The sequence below is a fragment of the Microchirus variegatus genome (assembly GCF_963457635.1).
Source record: "Microchirus variegatus genome assembly, chromosome: 6".
NCBI classification, from domain to species: Eukaryota; Metazoa; Chordata; class Actinopteri; order Pleuronectiformes; family Soleidae; genus Microchirus; species Microchirus variegatus.
The window spans coordinates 8,410,631-8,427,961 of NC_139807.1; the positions used below are offsets into that span (position 1 = coordinate 8,410,631).

General features: G+C 38.2%; 1 protein-coding gene across 2 annotated transcripts; it reads left to right on the top strand.

Annotated features, from left to right (window-relative positions):
• The first annotated feature begins 2,283 nt into the window (after window positions 1-2,283).
• On the top strand, window positions 2,284-17,312 carry etfdh (electron transfer flavoprotein dehydrogenase). 2 transcript variants are annotated; one of them, XM_083890776.1, is made up of 13 exons: window positions 2,284-2,421; window positions 3,144-3,305; window positions 3,872-4,101; window positions 4,450-4,531; window positions 4,951-5,069; window positions 5,548-5,625; window positions 6,347-6,493; window positions 6,697-6,837; window positions 9,578-9,721; window positions 10,449-10,617; window positions 11,478-11,660; window positions 13,052-13,273; window positions 16,342-17,312. In XM_083890776.1, exons 1-13 carry the CDS (start codon window positions 2,391-2,393, stop codon window positions 16,503-16,505), a joined length of 1,872 nt encoding a protein of 623 aa, XP_083746902.1. In that variant the 5' UTR covers window positions 2,284-2,390; the 3' UTR covers window positions 16,506-17,312. The 2 variants fall into 2 exon arrangements, with proteins under 2 accessions (XP_083746902.1, XP_083746903.1); XM_083890777.1 differs by lacking the exon at window positions 2,284-2,421 and adding an exon at window positions 2,919-3,061.
• Window positions 17,313-17,331: the final 19 nt, after the last annotated feature.

Below are 17,331 nucleotides of genomic sequence, written 5' to 3' on the forward strand. Positions count from 1 at the left end.
CCAACACACACACACCACAGTGGTTTCTAGAAACACATTTTTTCCATGGAAAATGTAAACATGTATAAGAATGCCAGACGACAATGAGACCAACCCATTAATAAACTAGAAAAGCACTCGGAGAGCGCAGACCTCCGCCAAGGCAGCCCAATGGTCCCATTGCGGACATTTCCTGTAAATGTCATCCAAATCCGTCTGAGAAACTCTGCCGAAAACATATACGGAGGTCACCAACGTAATAAAACACTACATAGACTTCTATTTGCAAAAAAAGACAATTAAGTATAGTAATAAATAATAGTAAATGATAATAAAAACAAAACACGGATCATTTAAATTTGGCACGCCTGAACTTCAGTTGTTTAGCAACATAAGGCATCAATGGGTGGATTTTTAGTCATATACATATATATAATATATGTATATTATTTTTCTTTGTGGTCATCCAGTGCCCCTCCCGTAGATGGCGCCCTAGGCAACCGCCTCCATGGCCGATGTCGAGAGCCGTCTCTGGGTGCGCCCTCTTATTCTAAACTGCCATTGGTCAAGGCTAGAAACGCAGCCTTGAGGAGGTTTAGAAGGCTAATTCTCTCTCAGATCACTTGATTTATATTACAAATATTATGGAGGTGTTGCTCAATAACACCCATGATAATGTTGCCTACCTCAGCTTTAACTGTGTGCCCATGTAAGATTAGATAGATTAGGATGGAGGATGTAAAAACGACCTTTTAATGTGAAATATCTTAAAATGCATGGCTCATTTAAAATCACATCAGCAACGATTAACACCAAATATTAAAAAATTTGGAAGGAACAAAACAGGATGATGAATCAAATTTATACCAAGCAGAAGAGCCAAGCCCATTGGCAAGTGCAGTGAAAACAATCACATCCCCCATGTGTTTTTGTAACTTCGTTAAGTGCTTTAATAGTTAGTCGTCCTTGTTAATGTTGTCCTCTATTGCCCGTGTGAGGCTGCTGTATAGAAACTTTCTCCTGTGAACATGTTGTAATGCCTGTTGTTTGTTTGATAATCCTACTGCTGACAATGTTGTACATGCAATCTACCTTCAGCAAAGAGATTTTTTTTTTTCATTTTGGAATTACATTTGGTTTGTAGAAGGAGATGAGAAAAAAAAGGAACTTTTATTTGGTCTTTTTTTCCATTACTTCTGCCACCAAACATGATTGTAGGAAAATATTGAATGTAATATGTGAGACAGGTCATTTAAGGAGGCATAAGGTGTAAGTAGGTTAAATTATCTTTTTGTAAATCACGTCAAGTCATTCCCCAGCTGGTCTGGGGACATGAACATAGAAGGTCACCCCGCCAGCAACTGCACCAAACAGCACATTTTTTACACTCTGATGTGTACAGATAAAGACATTTGTACAATGTTCATAAATGATTCTGTAGATACTTTGTTCAGTGAAAGGACTGATTCCTGTGGAAGCAGATTTTTTTTGCCAGCCGTTTTTAAAATAAAAACATGAATGCATATCAAAGAAAAGAGGATAACAAACTTAGATGTGACTACATTGTACCGTATGTGGCTGTTTGTGTTTACATTACATTACAAAACATGTTTGAAAAGAAATGCATTTAATATTTAAGAGAAGGATATTTTTAAATGTGTGTTGTCAGTTCATTGTTGTATTGACCTGTACCCGACAATAAAATGACTTAAGTCAGTAAACAACATGCTTTCTCTTTTCCCACAGATGCTTTGTGGAAATCAGTAAGATGACACCTTGATTAATTAATAGACTAATCGTATACAAAAAAATACTGTATGAATCAAAACAAAAGAGTCCAGAAGATTAAATATTTAAGAAAGGATGGATAAGAGTGAATAAGATTAGGAGGTAAAATGAGAAAGTAAATAAAGTACTGGACTAATTGGCCCAGTGAGCCGGCTAAATAACAATAACATTTTTGTTTTTGTTTTTAACAAGTGTTTTATTGGTCTAATAAATCTGTGTACTGTATAAAGAAAAAGAAGACGTGACGTTATTTATATCTGAACTCTGGACTCGAACAGCTCATTCATAACATTCACCTTCTAAATCCAGTGGACAGTTGGCCTGGAGTGACTCCTGTTAAAAAAACGTTTGATTCATATACTTCGTTTTTTCGGGATTTACCCACAGCTCTGTAGCAGAGCACAGCATACAGATCTACACTCGCGCAGGTACGTGAACGCAGCCACTGCGCAGCCATTTGACGCTCTCACGTGACTTTGTTGCGTTTTGTAAGACTCAGCTTTGATAATTGAATAACAGGCGGGTCACACAAGTTTGTGACACGCAGTGTTTACTTCAGCGGATTAAAAAAAAGGGAAGACCACTGTACTGTCCGCTAGTGGGCTAACGCTAGCTGACTCACTATGTTGCCAGCTAGTAGATATTCTACTCAAGGTATGACAGCTAATAGCTTGTTAGCTTACGTGTTTTTGGAGTTGGTGTTGACATTGCGGCTTATTTGTCGTTAGCACTTGTGTTGTTAGCTCATGTAACTACTACTTATAGAGTCGAGTACCGGGTTACATTTTCTTTCGTGTTTCAGTTACTTTTTTGAATGTTTTCTGCGTTTCTACCAGTCAAAACAGTGCAGCATGCTAGTAACTGTTAGCGTCATGCTAAAATGTAGGTTAAAGTTGAACCAATATGGGTCACTTGAGCGGCGCCCTTGTCCAGGGTTAAATGAATGACTTGTGTTTTTATTAACGTGTCGACGTTTTGAAAGTGTGTTTGTGATGTTATGGTTAAGTTTAATCGCGGATATGAGTGTAATTGACATGGCTGGATTTGCATATCTATATATAACTCTGGCTGCTAGCATGGTGCTACTGCTAAATCTGTATAGTGTGACAGCTGCTTGCTTGCACGTTCACTATATTACATGTCACTAACTCTCTGCACGTGTCTGTCATTTGTTTGTTGACGTGTTGCATTTCACTACAGTACACCTCCTGCTTAATTTTTAATTTGTGGTCTTTCTTTTTGTACTAAATGAACTTTGTTTGAGATAAAAACCAGATCAGACTCAACTAGACCAGTGAGCACACACATACACATACATCCCCCACTAGTTTGAACTGGTCTTGAACTGATAGCATCGGTTGTCTTTCTCTTTGCAGCCCACAGGTGCATCAGGGCATTGAAAACAGTTCAAACGGAGCATGCTGTGCCTCAACGGTATACAACACTACACAGAAGAACATGCTCCTCGTTGCCACCAGCACCCCGCATCACTACTCACTACTCCATCCACCCTCGGGATAAAGACCCAAGATGGGAAGGTAAGACGGTCAGTTTGGGGATATCTATATGTGCTACTTAGTTCTGCGCATTATAAATGTAATACTTTTTATAAAAAGGGTACCAAAACATGCTCCCCATATTCTCACAGTGCCCATGGTGAGTAGTGGTGTCATATAAAGTGATTTTCTGCTGTGAGCCGCATTAGATAGGGCATATTTTTCTATCAAGATCCGCTGGAATCTTAAATCAATATAATTAGATAATTATAGCAAAGTTTAGAGTGGAAACTAAAACCTTTATAAAAAGGTATGATCAATTTTACATGAGTGAATATTTTAGGAACTTCCATCACTGGTTGTGCTGTTCTAAAAATAATGCAAAGGACAACAAAGGCCATATGATCTGAATTTAATATTAAACTTCCTCCAAATGTGCTATGAATAATTTCTGAAAAAAATAAATTCTTCTGCCCAGATTTTCAAAACCAATCTAATTTGTCAAATATTTTTTTGAAAGCTGAAATATAATTCAGTGCTTCTCTTTCTTTATGAGTGATGCACTGTTTTCCTCTCTGAACATAATGTTTCTTTTTCTTCCTTCCAAGGCGTCGAAATGGAGAGGTTTGCCGACGAGGCAGATGTGGTGATTGTAGGTGGAGGTCCTGCTGGTCTTTCCGCAGCCATCCGCCTGAAGCAGCTGGCTAATGAACATGAGAAGGAGCTGCGAGTGTGTCTTGTGGAGAAGGCCTCTCAGATTGGAGCACACACTCTGTCAGGAGCTTGTCTGGAGCCCAGTGCACTCGCAGAGCTCTTCCCTGATTGGAAGGAACGAGGAGTAAGACTCTTTTTCAGTCTTGTTCTCTTTTGGAGTTTGGTTCATAGACAAAGATATAGCATAACAACTGTTCAAAGTCAGTGCTCTACCTTGCAGTTTCCTATATTGTACATCAACATTTCTTCATGCAACATAGTAATTGTGTTGTATACTGGTACACAGGTTGTAGTACTATTTATTCACCATTTTTGTAGAGCTACACAGGATAAATATACATTTATTTATGCTAATATTAGATGATCTAAGTATGAACAGCAATAGCATTGTTAAATTCTAAAGCTTTTAATGAATACACATAAATCTCTATTATTGTGAAACTCTTGGTAACACATTTTCTTCTTAACTCAGGCACCGTTGAACACTCCTGTGACTGAAGATGTATTCAACATTTTAACAGAAAAACACAGAATCCCTGTCCCCATCCTTCCAGGTAAAAGCTCTGCTGCTGTGTGAAGTGTCTGTGTGTGAGTTCCCACCACATTAAGGTGGTGTTGCATTGATATTTTCACAGTTCGAACCAGTGATCAGAGTGGCTTTTATATCCATTAACGTGTGTTATTTACCACTGGGAGTAAAGTGGCTTCAAACTGATGGTGAGGGATTGAAATCTGAGCGACCAGATGTGTCTGTGCAAATTAAGTGGTGTGGAGACTGAACAGACACACCTTGTGTCTGAACTGATCAATAGAAGGAACATTGCAACATTTGCATTATATGCTTACAACATTATTGTCCACCTGATATTATTTTAAATTTGGAGTAGAGGCACATACAGAAATGCAGCTGTCAAACTTCTTATCACCTCAGCAGCAGATTATTTATGTGCATAACATTTCTCACGACATGTAGGTCTGCCCATGAGGAACCACGGTAACTACATAGTGAGGCTGGGGAACTTGGTACGGTGGCTGGGGGAACAGGCTGAGGAGCTTGGAGTGGAGATATACCCTGGTTATGCTGCGTCTGAGGTGAGGATTCTTTGAATCTCTTTGATTATTTATTATTTGTGTTCTTTCTCCCCACATTCCTTTATCTTTCTCAAAACTAAGTTGCCACCATTCTACACGCATATATATATATATATAGATATATATATATATTTAAGTGCTTACATGGCTACTTTTGGGTGAATGTTTTATCAAAAAATGAAGTTCCATTAAAACTTAGTTGATGTCTTGTCTTGTATATGAAGTAATATACAGTCAACAACTTATTGTTTCTAAATATTTATAACTGCTTTTATCGTTTCATTTTCTTCTGAAGTCCATATGTTGTTGGCTGTGTTATATGTGTATTGTAGTTGTAAAGGTTACCATTGTTGAGCCAAAATTGATACAATAGAGTGATCATATTGACAGTACTCTTTGTTTGTTGTTGTTGTTAGAAGTCCCCTAAGAACCTATATGATTTAGATATTAACCTTCATCGGTATATGCTTGTGTTAAGGTTTTGTTTCATGAAGATGGAAGTGTGAAGGGAATTGCAACCAATGATGTGGGCATTGCAAAGGATGGCTCACCAAAGGTACTGCACTCTAACACATTTATTTAGTAAATAAAAGATGTATTTTTTTGTATTTATTACATAATCAATAAAGCTCTCAGTCTTTTTTAGCTCTTGAGTTTGCTCAATAACTTCATGATAATTCGGAAAAACAGACCCCGTATTGCGCCATTCAGCTTATCATAGCATTTTTGTTCTGCCAATCTTCTAATGCTTCAGATTTCACAATATAAGCACAGTTAAAAATAGGTGTGATTTTCATATCGTCTATTGTTGTGGATGGTGCTGCACATTTGTAGCGGGTCAATGTATTCTTTCCCTAGTCTAGCATGATGTATTGTAGCCGTAGAAATAGCAAAGCAATAGAAGAATGGCAATACTGGTGCCAGTCATGTCACCTGAGTTCAACAGAGAAAATGTTGTGGAGATATGGAACATCACCTCTGCTTTATGTACGTGTCCACAAGACAGCTTAGAAATATATGCCGTGTTCAGTCTTGGTGCTGTAAATTAGTCCCTGGCACCTTCTTAAAATGATATGTCTAGTTAATTTTGTTAGGTAGCAACTTGGTATCCATACATGTGTGCATCTCTCTCAGCCAAGACATGACAAGTCACAGTGACCATTTTATCAAACAGGTTATTAAAACTACTGTGGATATTGTTGGTTTTTGCTATGATTATACCACATTTTGTTGAATTATTCATTGTTGTCTTATATTGTTAACCTCTGCTGCTTCAGGATGTGTTTGAGAGGGGAATGGAGCTCCATGCCAAAGTCACATTGTTTGGTGAGGGCTGTCATGGTCACTTGGCCAAGCAGCTTTACAAGCAATTCAACCTACGAGAGAACTGTGAACCCCAGACCTATGCCATTGGACTGAAGGAGGTAAAGAACTGTTACCACTCACATGAAGCTCATCAGAAATAAACTGGCACTATGTTGGCCTACTTTTTGTTTTGCCATAGTCTGGTTTCATCTGTCAGAAGAAGGTCCTGTTGCTTTTACACTGGAGATTCAGCAGTGTGTTTACTCCTCTTCCCCTGGCACATCTTCAATTCATTTACTGTTATTTTGCTCTCTTTTCCCAGATTTGGACCATCGATGAGAAGAAGTGGAGGCCAGGTAGAGTGGAGCATTCTGTGGGTTGGCCCCTGAACAGGCAAACGTATGGAGGATCATTCCTGTATCACCTAAATGAAGGAGAACCACTGGTGGCACTGGGCTTTGTGGTGAGTGACTTTGTTCACATTCTTGACAGAGATATTAACAGTTTTTTACAGCTGTGTGTGATGGATGTCGCAAATAACCTAAAGATAATAATTCTGTTTCCAAATGAACAGTGAAGCTGTGGGCAATATAATGCTGTGATTCGATATTGTGTGGTTTATTTAAAGGAAATTACTTTTTGAAATGTGTCGGTCTTCTCACAAAAGCCCTCAATAAAAAAAGTGTTTTATAGATAAAACTTTAAAACAAAAAGGGCTTTTATATTTAGGTGGAAGCACACTGTCATTTCAGCTTTAAACCCTATTACTCATGCAGTTTCTTAGCCTGAACTTGAATACAGGAACAGTCACTATCACCATTTAATGCACAGACTCTCAAGCTCTGCCAGATTTAATAAATCAACTTTTAAGTATTTGTCATGGTTTTTTTTCCACCGAGTATAATATATTTCTATTCTGTACTTTAAGCTGTGGCATTTAGGGCTGAATGGTTTAGTTAAAATATGTTATTGTGATTACAGGGACATAAAGCTATTATAAGTTTAAGCTTCAAGATCCAGTTAAGTATTTCCTGTGTCATAAAAATGGGATTATTTTATAATTACCTCATGAAGTACCTCTAGATTCTAATGCAAGGATGCAAATTTAAAGATGTGAATGGATTACAGCATGGTGTAATAAAACTGGTGGTTCTTTGGGAAATTAAGTGTTTATATATGTCTTTTAATTAAACTTTACTTGTCCAGACTTTATCCAGGAAACTGTTGCTTTGATATGCACATGCAGGCAAATAGTCAGACAGATGTTTAGGGCCTGCTCGATTTACTTTGCTGTCAATTAGCGGAGGATTCTCGACTATCAGTTCTTCTTCATTAACTGTCGTTAATCTGTAACCTCAATTGTTGACAAGGCGAAAGAGGATTTTACTGAATTTACCAAACCCAAGTTTGACAATCATTTCTGAGTTTTTTTCTGAACCTGGCCCCATCCTTATCATTAGGCCAACTCCCTGATTTTATTGGGTTCTTCTTTTGCCCAATCTTCGATCTTTGTCAAAAATTCTGTCATGAATTCCTGCTCACAAACTGACAGACAGACATGGGTGAAAATATAACCTGAGTAGTGATCAGTGAGCAGAACTCCAGTAAGAAAATAACAAGGCAGGTCTGTAAACAATCTGTCTCACACGTAGGTAGGTCATTCACTTATGACTCAGGGGCTTGTTGAGTATGACTGGTACACTAGAAGAGCAGCATGAATTGACTTTTATATATGAATACGATGCACATCCTTTGCAGTTTGCCAAGTGTGTTACTTTAGGTTTAAATTTAAATTTAAATATTTAATAACAATTCTGTCAAATTACATGAAGCACTTTGACTTACGGCTACAACAGCTTCGTCCTGAGAGTTTGCATTTGTTTGTTGTGATGTAAAGTGACCCCGAGATGTTACGGACGTGCTCAGTGTTGTTTGTTTATTTCCTCCATGAACCTCACTGAATTTGGCAGCATGTTAGTATTCTCAAGGGTTTTTGTTTTACAAATCTCCAACTTCCTGCCTCTGAAATAGCTCATATATTGTGTTGTTGGCTTAAGTTTTTGACCATTTAGACACAACAGGGCTACAGCTACTAATAATTTTCCAACTCTTTCGACTATTTTGATTTATTTTGTTAGTTGTTGGGTCCATAAAATATCAATAAATGGTTAAAAAAAAAAAAAGTATATCTTTAAATGGCTAATTTTGTCCAAAGATAGTCGGTTATTCAGGTTTCTTCATTATTTCGATGGAGCAAAGAAACTTTCAAAGAAAGAAAACCCTCAAACTTTTTAAGTGATTTTTTAAAAATAGTTGGCAATTAATGCAATAAGTGATTAATCATCAATTAGATAATGAACTACAGTCCCACAGACTATACTTTCAGTAAGTGGCACTTCCCATTGCCTCTATCATAAATCTCTGGCAGGATACATCTCCCTGACCAACAATTTCACATTCAGTGACGTGCCATTGGCCTTAAAACACAAAGGAGCCTTGATTGTTCCACTCTTCTTCCATTTTTATGTGCTTCTCTAGACCTGCAACTCCAGATACGGTGACCTGAGATGACTGCAGAGATATGGTAGTGTGGTAGTTTAACGAGATTCTAATAGCCGCTGTGATTATAGTTTTCAGGGGGCAACATTCAAAATGCAAGTTTTAAAGGCATCAAGGATCATAAAAGCTTGATTTATAATCTCATTACCGTGACCCTTGATAAAATAGTTAATTACGGGTCTCTAACCTTTGGTCGTGCTGCGTATTCTAAGGCTTTATATACTGAATTGTTTAACAGTTTCAATTGAACGCTGCAACACACAAAGTCGATATAAAATTAAAATATTTTAATTTGGTTTTCAGCTACATTGATAATAAAAAAGTGCTCTGAAAGCACATACATCAGACAACATTTTAAATGCTTCTCTAACTAATTGACCCGTATAGACACAGCTATAACATCACAGTGTTGTTTCACCGCTCTGTGCCCATATGTTAATTTATTCATCGCCAACAACACAGAACAAAACAGAGTTATTGCAGAAGAAAATACATTTTATGCATTTATTCACTGAACCATTGTTATCAGTAAAGCCAGTCTTTCAGTTCAAACTTTTCTTCATCTCTGATGTGATTTATGCCTTAATATGTGCATATCTTACACATTGGCACCTTTTAACCATGAAACATTTCCCCTACTGCAGGTTGGTCTAGACTACTCCAATCCATACCTGAGCCCCTTTAGAGAATTCCAGCGCTGGAAACACCATCCATTTGTTGCACCCACTCTGGAGGGAGGCCATCGAATCGCATATGGAGCCAGAGCTTTAAATGAGGGAGGATTTCAGGTATTTACTGACTGCACGGGGGACATTTGTATTGTATAAAACAATTTTTATTTTGTACAGCTTTCTTGTTTTTAATTTGCTCCGTTTTACACGAGAAAGCCATGAGCCGTGTAACAGCCTATATTATGTCATAGAAAACACAACGAGCGCAGCTGTACCATTGGGGGAAATAACAGATTTATTTACATAGAAAATAACTGAAATATGCGACTCCCATCAGAAGTGCCAATTTCCCTGAAGGAATTGCTGTTTTACTTTTGAAACAAATCGATGTTGCTGCAGTGGAATAACAGAAAAACGTTTTCACTACTTCTAGTAGTTTCCACTACTTATAGTCTTTTGATTTTACATGAATCATTCACATTTGGATGTAGTAAAAACATACACTAGACATGCTCTTGTGTGTAGTAATGCATAAAAATCATTCAGATGTGTTCAGGGTTTGATTTTATGATCATGATGGTGTTTAGTGGACTGCAGTGGCATCCACAGTCACTGAGCTGTGAAATCACGTTTTTGAGAGCAGGAGTTTTGCAGCTGAATGGCAGCAGTGTGATGCAATCATGTCAACATGGACTAAGCTCTCTAGAGATCTTGAAAGCAAAGGGGAGGCCTTACCCAGCTGCCACTATCCTGACATCAAGTTCAAAGTTTAAGGTTTTTAAAAAGTGGAACACACAAAAAAAGTCTGTAGATGTACTTGATTTCCTTCCTTTTCCCTCTCAAGTCTATACCAAAGCTGACGTTTCCCGGGGGGCTGCTCATTGGCTGCAGCCCCGGTTTCATGAACGTCCCGAAGATCAAAGGCACACATACGGCTATGAAGAGTGGAATGCTGGCTGCTGAGGCCATTTTCCCCAAAGTGAGCGCAGAAAGCCTGGATTCAGAGACCGCAGGTACAAAACTGAAGATGTGTTAATCATTTAGATCAGAGGTCTTGTATCGTGACAGAATATTGTGATGTAATTATTAGTTATTAGAATTAATGTCAGCCATCCCTACTGTGAACAGCTGGTTTTTCCCTTCTCGCCCCCCTCCTGACATAACTTGAAACTCACGTTTGAGTTTGAGACCCCTGATATAGATAGTAGCATATTGTTTGCTGATACTCCTAGTGCATAACTTGTATAACGCTCTCCTGGGGAATTCTGAATAATTACCAGGAACACTGCAGGCGTCTCTGCCTTTGTTCGGAACAGCCAAGTGTATTTTTAGCTGTAGAATCCTCCTCTGAAGTTTTTCGTGGGCGCGTCAATGTTTTTCTGCGTTCTCACTTTTCCAGTGCTGTGTACAGTAGAGGTTGTGTTTCCGCCTTGTTGGCTGTAAATTAATCACATACAGTATTCAGCAGATGGAAGGTTTCCGGGCGACGCGACAACAAAACAGCATTGTACTGATACAGGCACAGAGGGTCGCCCTGAGATAATGGGTTTAATCAGCATTGTGTGATCTCATTTGGCAGTGGCTTGAATTTAACGGATATTCATTTGTGTTATTTAAAACTTACAAACTACAGCTTTAATTTTAATTTCACACACTGCACACAGTAGAATATTAGTTGTCAATTGAACAGAAATGCTCCACCACTCAAATGTGATTGAGACGAATTCAGTTTAATTTGTGCTGCTTTTATTTAGGGATCTCTCTTGTGGAAAAAGCATCCAAATTCTTGTCACGAGAGGCACTGTACTACAAATGGGCAGATTAATAAACATGACAACAGCAGAATCTAAGTGTATTTTTTTGTTCCTCCCAGGAATCCATGTGCCTGAGTATGCTGAGAACTTAAAGAGTTCGTGGGTGTGGAAGGAGCTGTACTCGGTCAGAAACATCAGGCCGTCGTTCCACAACTACTTTGGCCTGTACGGTGGCATGGTCTATACTGGAATCTTCTACTGGATGTTCAGAGGAAAAGAGCCGTGGACATTAAAGCACTGTGGTGAGTGTTGTATAAACGGTATTTTTTACAGCTTGTAACATTTTGACGCCTTTAGCTGCTCCATCGACTCCATCAAAGGGCAGAAAGAAGCTCTGCAGAAGGATTAATATTGAACAAGGACGGAGTATGTTTTACAACAAAGCTCATGTCGGAATTTGACATGCTGCTAGAACGAAGCAGGTGGTGAAAGGCAAGTAATATCAAGGGCGTGAATGATGTGATTTTCCACTATTCAGAAACATTTATAGAGAACATCATCCTGTCTTGTTGCTTCAGTCGTAGCTTTGCCTTTAAGAACGTGGTATAAAGTATAAAAATCCATGATCTGAGTTCAATTAGAAGGCATCTTACGGTGAGGAAACACAAGCACAGTAACGTGGAGTCTGGTTCAAACTGGAACAAATACATAAGTACAACCCACAGAAGTGAATAATAACATAACACAGCACTTCAGCCACAATACTGTGGATCAGGACATCATATACCTACTCAGTGGGTATGTGCGTACTTGTTATTGTATTACTGTATAGTGCTTTCATAATGTTCATTATGACGTTGATTTCTTTTCTCCTGGGGAGAATCATTTCAAGCGTTCTCCTTTCCGTCTTTGAGTCATACACTCCCTGAACAAGCAAACGGAGAATAAGTACTTACAACACAAACCTACAACTCCATACAACCTTTAGCACTGTGACTACGGTTGCAATCAAAGCTACACCCTGTGACCAGGATGATAAAAAGTGTGACTTAATATGTTTGTCATCAATGGGGAATGATATAAGTATCATGGTATAAGAACTGTGCAAAAGGCCACCAGTGGCTTTGTTGTTCAAGAAAAGTATTTTAGATTTTTATATTACATTTCAACCAGATATACATGAAATATGTACTTGTAAAAGAGGCTTCTTCAGGTTAAAGTCAGTATATGTGAGTTTACTGACATTATAAATTAGTGGGAAGTACTGGAGTCAGCCCCCTGATGGCTATTTAATTTATTGTAACAGCACAAGAAGACCATTTTCCTGTACACGGCATATACTTTTTTGTTATAGGAGCTATTCAGGTGTTTTGATCTTCATGTCTGTAGATTATTTAATCTATTGTATTTTGTCATTATGCATTTCTGTTTTTGTTTCCATGTCTGTATTATGAAATTCTGTTTTAAAATATCATCACGAATGCTGTTAATCGCTGTTTTCCCTGGCACATGATGTAATTCTTTAAGCTTATTGCATCCACCCCAAATGGTGGCTTCTGTCTGTGATTATCTGTGCTGCTGAAGCAACAAAACGCCAGTGGGTTCCCTTTAGGTGATGGATGAGGTTGACTTATCTCAGCAGCAGAGAAAATCAACATTTCCTAACCTAACGGCTTTACTCCATCTGTCTCAGGCCTTGACGCAAACCAGCTGAAACCAGCAAAAGATTGTACACCGATTGACTATCCCAAGCCTGACGGCAAGATAAGCTTTGACCTGCTCTCCTCTGTGGCCCTGAGTGGCACCAATCATGAGGGAGACCAGCCCGCACATCTCACCCTAAAGGATGACAGCGTTCCCGTTGCCAGGAATTTGTCTGTATACGACGGGCCTGAGCAGCGCTTCTGCCCCGCAGGTAACAAAATCATGGCTTCTGAAATGCATCACCCATACAATCTACCACGCAAGAGCTATAGAAGGCTATTTTCTGATTTGTGGCCTATGATACACACCAAGTTATTGATTGTATCTAGGGCACAGAGTTGATACCAGGCAATTTTCTATATATCGAAACTAATCTAATCTCTGGTGATTGTTAACAGGCTGAAAATAGAACCTTCAACAGTTTTGATACGTGTGCCTTTTTTTTTTGTTTTCCATGACTATGAACTGTCTTTGTTTTCTGTTTTCACCATGGTTACTTGTAAGTAATAATCTCTGAAATTAAGCAAACAGATGCAGAGAGACGAGAATCAGCCTCCTGTTTACAGGCATAGTTGAACCTGAATGATCTGGGATAGTTGATTTCACAATTGGAACAGAGCTCAAACATGTTTTTTCAATGAAAACAACAAAAGATGATGGGAAATACAAAGCCTCGTTTCGCCACGGTCTTCTTTGCTATTGACCAAACGACTAAGAAAGCTACTTCATCAGATTGGAGGTTAATGAAGGAAAAGTAATAACCTTGTTTATTTAAAATTGACTTAATGCGGATGGCTGAACATGTAGGTAAAATGGTTTCTGGTCTAGTGGGAAACAATTATTCAACGGTCAGATTTAAAGGGGAATAATATCAATCATAATATAATCGAGCCAAAGCTTCGATCTTCAAACAGTCCAACGATAATCATAACTCATGTAGAACAGCGGACATATTCACATGGAAAACTCGTATCAGTCAATGTATGGTATTTTTTGTTAAATCCATCCTCGATATTGCATTCAATTTCATAAGAAATCTTATTTTATAGTTTCTTTGCATTCTTTGAGTGCCTTTTTTTTTTCTTTGCATTCATGTGGGTACCAGAGGACGTCATATAACCTCAAACAAGTCTCTATGGTTACCCTCTTCTCCATTTTGACTAAAAATGAGTGTCGGCACTGAACCAAACTGGAAATTACTGCATCATACTTTCGTTTTAAAATCATTATTTTCATTAAATCCATCCAGATGCACCAACATGTTGAAAAACTCGGACAGACTGAGTTTGATGTCTCCTTTTTTTTTTATGTTTCTCCCTTTTCTGTTCTTTTATCCAGGAATATGTAATTATTTTTCATGTTATAAGAGGATGTGAAGGCCTCTTGTGTTGTGAACCTTGTGGAATATGCTTTTACTAATACACTGCTAATGTTTCTCAAGCACCAGTCGTGAACATGGGGTTGTGCTGCCAATGCTTGTCACGGTCTTGTATTTTTTGGAGGCTAAATATCATCCATATTCACATAAGCTTACCTTCGTCTGAGCTCGCCAAGAGGATCAGTCTTAAGATGTTTATTCACAGAAGTGTGTGAAACTGCCCTAGTTCCAACTTTTTATTTCAAAAGCCGTCCATTATCAGCGTCATTATCTCTCTATAGTCTATGAGCAGCTTATATAAGCCATGACTAAAAACTTATGAAAGACTAAAGATGTGTCCACATTGCTGGAAGTAGAGGCGATCATTGTTGTTGCTATTAGTAACACTTACCTCAGCACAGGCATTGGAAGATATGAACATTTTAAGTCACACATAACCAAAATAACTGCAATTCATATTATATAGTATAGCAATCTGTGCTTTTTAACTCGCACAAATGTTCCTAAGAGAGTGGTTCTCCAACTTTTAAGACCAAGTACCACTTATTTGAGCTCTGAAAGTAACACCGTTATCACCAACGTTAAGATACAGTGGCGTAAATGGTCCTGAGCAAAGTCAGCCAAAGACTTTTCACAGGAGGGAGAATTATTCCCAATAATACAATTTGCTCTCATTATCTTCCTCTTCCTCACACACTGGTAGGGTGAGATTAGATTAAAATGGAGTGAGACATAATGTGGCTCTAGGTGGTATTTATTTAATTTATTATAATTTTGTTGTTATTTGTGCCATTTTCTACACACTACGGTCACAAACTCTGGTATATACAGCAGAACAGTAGTTCTAAAGTACCACCAGAGGAAGCTTGACAAACATCGCAGACTGGATACATATTTTTCGTCAGCATTAAAAAGTTAAAAGCAAGAAATCCGCAATGAAATAATTCTGAAGGTCCTGGCTGACTGATGGGGATGCAGACGTCCCCATATGGCACTTCAAATTAAATCACTAGGACAGAGTTAATATGAGCTGGATCGAATTTTTAAGGCACACGTGTGAAATATTAAGTGTTTTCCTCAGTCATGATCGTCCCTGTAGCATGGTAGGAAATCACCATGATCAATAGCGTGCTTTTTGTCGTGGAACACGATTAACCTTCACATCTTGCCATCACTAATGACAAAAAGTTGACGCATCTTTATTTTTTCATGGAAAACAAGGCCTCCACTGACTGAAATCAGGCATTTTAACATATTTAAACACTATTTAAGCAGCTTCAACTTATTTGTGCCTCTGCTGTTGTTGCTTATGTAGTAATGGGACAATGGAAAAATAACAATTTAATCACTTGATACTGATAATTACGGGTAAAACGGCAGTATTTCTTATCCAAACGGTGTCAAAGTCGGCACTGCGCACACCGTTGCGATTAGGAAGTCACCTGCCAAGTTTGAAGCCTGTCGAGTGATACAGACTTTCATTGAATTTACAGAGAGAGATATGTCAGATACTAGAAACTGTAGCATTAATTACTCCTTCAGGAAAATAAATCACTGATTTAAAAACTCGCTCAACTTGGCAATTGCGTCACTGCTGGTGTCCAAGTTTTCACAGAAATCTAAACCCAACAGGAAGTCGTCCGAGAGCTGTTAACCCCCGAGAGATTCTAATCAGACAAGTTTTAACTTTTAAATTAAAAAGCAGAAAATGTTCTTTCTTCTCCTTGTGCCTCTTTTTAATCCTCATTTCCTTGTCTCGTCTCTTCCTCCTTTTATCCTTTTTCTGTCCTCTCCTTGTTGCAATTGTCCCATTCCATATATATATATACAGTATGTATATTGATTGAATCTTCACCATTACAGAAAGAAGAAAAAAACAGCTTTTCTCTCCGTGTCTCCAGGTGTGTACGAGTATGTTCCCACGGAAACAGGAGACGGGATGAGATTGCAGATTAACGCTCAGAACTGTGTCCACTGTAAAACCTGCGACATCAAGGACCCGAGCCAAAACATCAACTGGGTGGTGCCTGAGGGTGGCGGCGGACCAGCCTACAATGGAATGTGAACGTCAGGAGCTTCCGTTTTTTGTTTATTTGTTTGCTTTTCCTTTCAAACCGTTTGTCTTGAAGAATAACTGTAAGTACGATCAATCAGGGACACATGTTTTTTGTCCAAAAATGGAGAATGAGCCCCCAACTACAGAACCGTCGCTTATGAAGGTTTGTAATGTTGAAAGAAATCAAGTAAGAGAATCACATTTTATCATCATAATTATTCATTATTTAATTATGCAGTGGTTTAGCTAGTTTAAAATGTGCCATTCGCTATCAAGGACCACAGTAAATCTGAAATTAAAGCAGTTGTCAAAAATGAGCCCCTGGAGTGTTTAGATTATTGCCATAATGACCACAATATGGGCATTTTAAAACAGTTATCGTGTTTAAAGTACTTGACAAACTGTAACAGACTATTTCTTTAAGAGGTTTTCTATATATATAAGGTTGATTTGAGGGGTGAACATACCCCGATACTGACACAAATAGCTGAACTAGGTACAGTACCTGTGGTATTAAACAGTTAAACAATAATACAGTATATATGTTAGTTTTCTGACAGTGTTTACATGGAGCCTGATGTTGCCTTACATGTATATGATTATGGTCTTTCCCATGTTGGAGAGCATACAACTTATCAAACACTGGTATTGATCAGTCCTGTTTTGATTGATGATGAAATAACAAACCCTGGTGTCTGTGTTGACACCATCTATCAGGACTGAACAAGATGGACTGTTATTTTAACAGCACTATTGCGGTTATATCGAGCTGCACTACTGTACAATATATATCACACATTACAATAATGAACAAACACTTGACTGCTGTCCTTTT

What these genes read in the sequence shown, in the direction of transcription:
- etfdh (XM_083890776.1), top strand. Translation starts at nt 2,391, where the DNA reads ATGTTGCCAGCTAGTAGATATTCTACTCAAG. An exon ending in TAAAGACCCAAGATGGGAAG is followed by an intron (nt 3,306 to 3,871) that starts GTAAGACGGTCA and finishes CTTCCTTCCAAG; the next exon opens with GCGTCGAAATGGAGAGGTTT. An exon ending in GTGGACATTAAAGCACTGTG is followed by an intron (nt 11,661 to 13,051) that starts GTGAGTGTTGTA and finishes CATCTGTCTCAG; the next exon opens with GCCTTGACGCAAACCAGCTG.